The sequence below is a fragment of the Colobus angolensis genome, unplaced genomic scaffold (genome assembly GCF_000951035.1).
Source record: "Colobus angolensis palliatus isolate OR3802 unplaced genomic scaffold, Cang.pa_1.0 Scaffold252, whole genome shotgun sequence".
NCBI classification, from domain to species: domain Eukaryota; kingdom Metazoa; phylum Chordata; class Mammalia; order Primates; family Cercopithecidae; genus Colobus; species Colobus angolensis.
This window is the reverse complement of record NW_012115733.1, coordinates 2,404,120-2,412,313: the sequence shown is the minus strand read 5'-3', so window position 1 is coordinate 2,412,313 and position 8,194 is coordinate 2,404,120. Positions and strand designations below refer to the sequence as shown.

Genomic DNA, 8,194 nt, shown 5'->3' with positions numbered 1-8,194 from the left:
AGATGGAGTTTCACTCTTGTTGCCCAGGCTGGAGTGCAATGGCACGATCTCAGCTCACCGCAACCTCCGCTTCCCGGGCTCAAGCGATTCTCCCACCTCAGCCTCCTGAGTAGCTGGGATTACAGGCGCCCGCCACCATACCCAGTTAATTTTGTATTTTTAGTAGAGATGGGGTTTCTCTATGTTGGTCAGGCTGGTCTTGAATTCCTGACCTCAGGTGATCTGCCTGCCTCGGCCTCCCAAAGTTCTGGGATTACAGGTGTGAGCCACCAAGCCCGTTTTTTTTTGTTTTTTTTTTTTGAGACAGAGTATTGCTCTGTCACCCAGGCTGGAGTATAGTGGCGCGATCTCGGCTCACTGCAACCTCTGCCTCCTGGGTCCTGGTTCAAGCAATTCTCCTGCCTCAGCCTCCCTAATAAAATTTTTTAAAGTTAAAAAAAAAGTAGGGATGGATGGCCAGAGAGAAGAGGGCTGGATGCCAACTGAAAGGAGCAACAGAAACAAAGACAGGAGAATAGCATGGGGTCCAGACCACCCTACCCTGATGTGTACCAGAAACAGATGGAGATGGGGGAACATGACAGGGATCAGCAAGGGCCCCCAGGTGTCCTTTACCTGCTCCAGGGCAGCCAGGCTAGTCCTCAAGGCATTGTTCTCAGCCAAAAGCCCTTCCACTTGTTCCTGTGCATCTGCACTCTGGATGGATACCTGGCCCCATGCCCACAGCAGGTGAGAGTGGGTCCAGAACAGGGGGACAGGACCTACCCACAGCCAAGAAAGAAAGGACACACACACACACAAACACACACGAAGGCCTGGGGGAAGCAGGACCCCTGGGACCTTGCCTGCCTATGTAGTACCCACTCAGGCTGCCCCCATCCTGAACCCCAGCTCCCTGAGCCCACCCAGTACAACATACCTGATCTTGTAGGGCCCGCAAAGCTGCTGCATGTTCCAGGCGTTCCCCTTGCCGCTGATCTCTCAGCTCTGCCAAGCTCTGTGGAGACCAGGGGAGCCCATTTTACACCTCAGCCTCTCCTGGGGTGCATACAACCGTACAGACTCCCTCTTTGACCACCCGACAGCATGTTCCCAGCACCTGTGGGTCTCAGACTATCTAGCCAGCAGCAATCTCAGGTTCACCCAGACGCCAGGTCACTACCCTCAGGGGCTTCAGACACAGTCAGCCCCTCTATCGCAGCCTCCAAGATCTCAGGCACATCTAGTCTCCTGGCCGTAGCTCCTGCGTGGTTCAAACTCACTCAGCTCCCATCCATAAGAGGTCTCATACTCACCCAGATTCCAGCTGGGGAGCTCCAGGATTCTCAGACACAGTCAGCCCCATGGATCTCAGATGTAGTCAGCACACAAGGATGACAGCTTCACCCAGCCTCCCAATCCCAACCACCAGGGGTTTCAGACACACTCATCTCCCATGTCCCTATCTCCCAAGTGAGATCCACCCAAACTCATAGTCCTAGATCCTAGAAGTCTCAAACTCACAACCTCCTAGTTTCCAGGTCCTGGTGAACTCTCAGACTGACTCCTTCACCTGTCACTCTGCTCCCCAGTCTCTTGGGATCTTCAGACCCAGCTAACCACCAGTTCCTGGGGGTCTCAGCTTTACCCAGACTCCTGTCTTAGACCCCATGTTCCCAGTTTCTAGGGACTTCAGAACCACAAGCCACCATATCCTCCATTCCAAGGGACCCCAGACTCACCTTTTCTAGAAGGAAACCCAGAGGCTTCAGAGTCATCCAGCCCCCAGTCCTCAGGAGCCTCAGACCCACCTAAACTTTTGCTCCAGCCCCTGGAGGTCTCAGACTGACCAGCTTTTTGTTCACAGCCCCCAAGGATCTCAGGACTACCTAGCCCATATGATCCCACTTCCTAGGTGTCTTAGGCCCAAACCAGCGCCCAGATCCTGAGGGTCTCAAATGCACTCAGCCTTCAGCCGCAACTATCTCACCCTTGAAAGTCGTATATCTACCCAGCCATGTCCTCAGCCCTTGGGAGTCCCAAATTTACTGATATCCCAGCCCCTAAAGGTCTCAAAGTCACCCAGCGCCCAGGGAGTTCAGACTTACCCCAATTCCTTGTCCTAGGCCCTAGTGACCACAGATTCATCCAGACTGTGGTCTCAAACCTCCAGGAGTTTCATATTTACACAAACTTATAGCACACAGCCCCCGAAGTCCTTAGCCCCCTGAGATCTTACACTCACAAAGACTCCTATAACAATTCCTAGGGCTCTCCAGTTCCCATTTTCCTAGCTCCTGGGGTGCCCTAGAATCCATTTCTAACACAGGAAATCTCAGACTCCCCAGCCAGCCTCCATGGACCTCAGACCTCTCCAGGCTCCCAGTCCTAGCCCCTACCCCGGGGATCTCAGAACCCAGCCCCCATCACCTGATTTGCAGCCTCAAGTTCCTGCTGCAGCTTCTGGGTTCGAGCCAACTGGGCTTTGTGATCAGCTTCCTTCCGTTGTTGTAATTCCTCAATCTTGTTCCTAGGGGTGATGGGGAGGGGGTGTGTTGGGCATGGCTTGAGGCCCAGTCTCCTAGCTCTGCCCCTGTAGTCTTCACTAGGCACTGTCCTAATTGTCCACCAATGCCCGCAAATCTGGCAGTTACCTGCTGTCATTAAATAGAGTCTCCTTTTCTGTCTGCAGACGGCAAAAACTGGGCACAGAAGGACAGATGTAGATGGGTCAGTTCCGTAAGTTAATTCCCCCCTCAGCCCCCAGTACCCCTAGGAAAAAGAAATTTACCTTTCTTGTTTCTTTTTCAGTTTCTCGGAGAGCTGGGGAAAGGGGTGCAGACAAGTGATAACATTGAGAATAATATAAAGACAAATATAAAATTAATAAATATAGACACTTCTTATGAAGTCCTTTTTGGAAGCCAGGATTTACTTATGTTATCTTGTGGAATCCTCAAAATAGCCCTGAGAAGTGAGTAGTATATTTTACAAATGGGGAAACTGAGTCTTTGGTTGCCCAGCTGGTCAGCAACAATAGTATTATCTCCACCCAGATCCTTCAGGCTCCAAAGCCCAGTATTTATGCTCCCAAAATAGTGGCCAATGGCCATGTTATAGAATGGCTAGCCTGGAGGGCCTGGAAAGCAGGATCATGACTGGGTGCTTCATCCCTGGGTCTCCAGGTCCTAAGATAAGAGCCAGGAGTCTGTAAATGCTTGCATGAATGAATGAATGAGTGAATGGGCAAAGCTGAGAGGAGATGGATGGGATGAAACTTATCATGCACAAGATATAGTGGGACCACATTAGCCCATTCCATACTGAAAGTAACTGAGGCATAGGTGTGAGTCTCTCCATTTCACAGATGATGAAACCTAGGCTTTGATGGGGTTCAATGCCCCTTCTGCCCTAGGATTGGGAATGGAATGGGAAAGAATCCAGCAGATTGGGAGTAAAATGGGAAAGAGCCAAGCAGCCGCACCTTAGCAAGTTCCTCCTGCAGCCTGGATGTTTCGGCCTGCTTTGAGCTCTGCAGGGAAGGATGAGGGATGGGAGGGTTGTTGTCAGCAAGGACAGGGAGAAGCCTTCCCCTGCCCATCTGCCTCCCTCACCCCATCAGCCCACAAGATGGTGTGATGTGAGGCCATCTCCGTGGGACTATAGACAGAGGTAGAACATCTGCCCTGCCTTCTGTCTCCAGCTCCAACAGACCCAGATTCACCTCTAAGCCTTGCAGCTGCTCCCAGAGCAATCTCTTCTCCTCTTTCTCCATTTCCCATTTCAGCTCCACCTCTGCCAATGGCATGGGGGCCAGGACGGTGGGGGCTGGGCCCCCTGGGGGGTCCCCCTGGCCCTCACTGACAGCTGAGGACTTCCTGGCTTCTTTCCCATAGCGTTCCTGCAGCGCTGGTGAGTAGAACAGGGATATATTATGGATGAGGTGGTCTCTGAAGTCTCTTGCCATGCGTCAAACAGAGGGAGAACTGGCCTTCAACCCCTCAGGTGGCAGAGCCCCTGCGCCAAATGACCACATGCATAAAAGACAAAGGTTCAGCTCTATCCATGCCTCTAACTTTTTTGTTGTTGTTGTTGTTGAGACAGGGACTTGTTATGTCACTCAGGCTGGAGTGCAGTGGAATGATTACGGTTCACTGCAGCCTTGACCTCCTTGGCTCAAGTGATTCTCCCATCTCACTCTCCCAAGTAGCTGGGATCAGAGGTGTGTGCCATCACCCCGGGCTAATTTTTTGAGTTATTGTAGAGACAAGATCTCACTACATTGCCCAGGCTGGTCTTGAAATTCTGAGCTCAAGCAATCCTCCTGTCTCAGCCTCCCCCAAAAATCTTTTTCCCTGGCCAGGCATGGTGGCTCACGCCTGTAATCCCAGCACTTTGGGAGGCCAAGGCGGGCGGATCACGAGGTCAGGAGTTCAAGACCAGCCTGACTAACATAGTGAAACCCAGTCTCTACTAAAAATACAAAAATTAGGTGGGTGTGGTAGCGCACGCGCCTATAATCCCAGCTTCTCATGGGGCCGAGGCAGGAGAATCGCTTGAACCCAGGGGGCGGAGGTTGCATTGGGCCGAGATTGAGCCATTGCACTCCAGCCTGGGTGACAGAGCAAGACTCTGTCTCAAAAAAAAACATTTTCCCTAGACAGTCTTGCTCTGTCGCCCAGGCTGGTGTGCAGTGGTGCAATCATAGCTCACTGCAACCTCAAACTCCTGGGCTCAAGCGATCCTCCCAAGTAGCTGGGACTACAAGTGCACACCATGCCCGTTTAATTTTTTTATTTTATTATTTATTTATTTGTTTATTTTCTTGAGATGGAGTCTCTCTCTGTCACCCAGGCTGGAGTACAGTGGTGTGATCTTGGCTCACTGCAAACTCTGCCTCCTAGGTTCAAGTGATTCTTCTGCCTCAGCCTCCCAAGTAGCTGGAATTATAGGCATGCTCCACCAAACCTGGCTAATTACTGTATTTTTAATAGAAACGGGGTTTCGCCATGTTGGCCAGGTTGGTCTTGAACTTCTGACCTCAGGCGATCTGCCCACCTTGGCCTCCCAAAGTGCTAGGATTACAGGTGTGAGCCACCGCGCCTGGCCTAATTATTTTATTTTTAGTACACACAAGGTCCTGCTATGTTGCCCAGACTGGTCTTGAACTCCTAGCCTCAAGAGATCCTTCTGCCTCGGCCTCCCAGAGTGCTGGAATCACAGGTATGAGCCCCTGTGCCCAGCCTCTCACAAATATTTTAAGCCCTATCAACCACTAAGATTCTGTTTACTATTAGCCCAAGCTGCTTTCACAAATCCCATTCTCAATCCTTCAAGCCCCACCCATAGCCCTTGAAGGCCATGCCCACCATGTGCCACCATTGACTTATAGCTGAATCCCTCCTAGAGCCTCCTAATTCCCACCCATATTCTACTAAGTCTCCCTCCTAGTCATGGAACCAGCACCCACCACCACAGACGTCCCAGCTGCTCTCCAAAGTTCCACATACCACATGCTCCCACACTCTATCAAGCTTTCTTTCAGCTTTCATCCCAGACCCCACTTACAATCTGGGCTCAGAATCTTCCCAAAACTCCATTCACTTTTTCCACTTAGCAAATATCTCCTTTTTGACATTCAAGCTGCTAATCTGTAACATCTGCTAGGTATCAGACACTGAACTAATGCAGAATGATATTACCTTTTATCTCTACTACAATCTTCTGGGTGACAGACATCACTACATGAACGTGTAGATGACAAGGCTTTCGCTCAGAGAGGTGAAATGGCTTGTCCAAAGCCACACAGGGCATGGGGCCAACTCTATTTCTGAAGCCCTTCTCCTTCCCCTGAGAGGATGACAGCCTTTCTTGCCCTACTCAAGCCCCAAGGTCCGCGCATCCCCAGGAGGGCCTCTATGCACCTGCCACGTTCTTCTGCAAGGCTGTGTTTTCAGCCTGCAGCCTCAGCAGCTCCCCATCCACGAGGGGCCCAGCTTGGGCAACCCCTGCTCCTGCAGCCCCCTCCTTCAGTTGCTGGTTCTCTCGCTCCAGCTGTTCCATCTGGCTGCAGAGCTGAACAGAGGAAGAGAAGGGGCAGAGAAGCAGAGAATCAGAACAGTATTTGCTGAAACCTATATAGCATTTGTCTATGTACTTTACAATTCACTTAATTCCCATAATGACCCTATGATGTAGGTGCCCTCTCACTTTACAAATAAGGACATTGAGGCACAGAGATGTTAAACAATTTCAAATTCACACATCTTTTAAGTGGCAGAGTCAGAAAATACCAAGAGCATACCAAGTATGAGGACACCAAAAACCATTTTCCTCTTCCTACTTCCAACCTCAGAGATGCAATCCAAGACCTCAGGCTCCTCTGGAGGTTGTTAGTGCTACAGACAGCCTCACTGCCACCCCTCTTCTGTGGAGGGCTGGATCCTGGGCCCAGAGTTAGCTCCCTCTCATCCTAAGCACCACAAAGAGCTTGCAGGTCATTTCCGGGGCCAACACTGATGACAGCTCCTGCATTGCCAGCCGTTAGTCTTGGAGAGGTATACAATGCCAATAAAACTAAGCCAGACCTCTCTGCCCAACTCCTGGCTAAAGTACACTTCTCAAAGCAGTCCTGAGAAAATCCCTTGTCCCCATTTTCTTTTTTTTTTTGAGACGGAGTCTTGTTCTGTCGCCCAGGCTGGAGTACAGTGGCGCGATCTCGGCTCACTGCAAGCTCTGCCTCCCAGATGCACGCCATTCTCCTGCCTCAGCCTCCCGAGTAGCTGGGACTACAGGCACCCGCCACCACACTCGGCTCATTTTTTGTATTTTTAGTAGAGATGGGGTTTCACCGTATTAGCCAGGATGGTCTCGATCTCCTGACCTTGTGATCCGCCTGCCTCGGACTCCCAAAGAGCTGGGATTACAGGCATGAGCCACTGCGCCCTGCCCCTTGTCCCCATTTTCATATGAGAATATCGAGGCCTACAGAGAATTTTTATTTTATTGCCTGCAATATTTTCTTTTTCTTTTTTTTTTTTTTTTTTGAGATGGACTCTCACTCCGTCACCTAGGCTGGAGTACAGTGGCACGATTTCGGCTCACTGCAACCTCTGCCATCCAGGTTCAAGCGATTCTCCCGCCTCAGCCTCCTGAGTAGCTGGGACTACAGGCATGCGCCACCATGCCCGGCTAATTTTTGTATTCTTAGTAGAGATGGGGTTTTGCCATATTGGCCAGGCTGGTCTCGAACTCCTAACCTCAGGTGATCCGCCCACCTTGGCCTCCCAAAGTGCTGGGATTACAGGCGTGAGCCACCGCACCGAGCCGGCCTGCAATATTTTCTACCCAGAACACCAATCCTTTCATCCAGTTATTCACATAACTGGCTTCTTTGCATCCTTCAGTGCTCTGCTCAGATGTCACCTTTAAAGTGGTATCCCTCAGCAGAGAAAATTCCAGTACTCTCTGTCACAGCACTGTTCATTTCTTTCTTACCTAGTACTAATCACAATTTTCTTTTGTAACAAGCACAGATTCTGAAACCAGACTGCTTGAATGTGAATTTCTACTCTGCCATTTACTAGCTGTGTGACAAATTACTTAATCTCCCTGGAACTCAGTTTTCCTCATCTGTCAAATAGGGATACTAATATCTCATAGGCTTATTTCAAAGATTAAATGAGTGAATAATGTAGAGTACTTCAAACAGGACTTGGCACACAGTAAGCACCACACAAATGTCAGCTATCACTACTAGCATTATTTGTTTACTGTTATCATCTTTCTCCCCATCCTACCTCCAGAATGTAAGCTAAGAGTGAAGATCATTCTGTGCTGCTTACAACTGTATTTCCAGAACATAGAGCATGTGGTGGGTACTCAGTAACTATTTGTTGAAGGAACAATTGAGCTGAAATGTCTTGGTGAATAAGGGGTAGTGGCAGGTTTAACGTAGCTCTCTCTGTGAGCACTTCCAGTTCCTGGGAGGAATTGGAGGAGGAAAGGGACTATGTAGGAAGTCTCTGCAACTGGCCCAGTGCTGGATCAGGGCAGATGCCGGAAAACAAGCTGGATTTATGGAAGAATGTCTGCCCCTGCCTCACTCTGCAAGAATCATGATACCGGCCGGGCGCGGTGGCTCAAGCCTGTAATCCCAGCACTTTGGGAGGCCGAGACGGGTGGATCACGAGGTCAGGAGATCGAGACCATACTG

At 50.3% G+C, this 8,194-nt stretch overlaps 1 protein-coding gene across 1 annotated transcript in view; it reads right to left on the bottom strand.

Annotated features, from left to right (window-relative positions):
- The window catches only part of GRIPAP1 (GRIP1 associated protein 1), a 27,746-nt gene that overhangs the window by 13,167 nt on the left and 6,385 nt on the right, over positions 1–8,194 (bottom strand). The window contains exons 6-13 of the mRNA XM_011946685.1: positions 5,904–6,054; positions 3,704–3,888; positions 3,464–3,511; positions 2,771–2,802; positions 2,634–2,681; positions 2,410–2,509; positions 920–997; positions 616–708 (exon numbers count right to left, since the gene is read on the bottom strand). Of these exons, the coding sequence (XP_011802075.1) occupies positions 616–708; positions 920–997; positions 2,410–2,509; positions 2,634–2,681; positions 2,771–2,802; positions 3,464–3,511; positions 3,704–3,888; positions 5,904–6,054 (735 nt within the window). The remainder of the gene's footprint in view (positions 1–615; positions 709–919; positions 998–2,409; positions 2,510–2,633; positions 2,682–2,770; positions 2,803–3,463; positions 3,512–3,703; positions 3,889–5,903; positions 6,055–8,194) is intronic.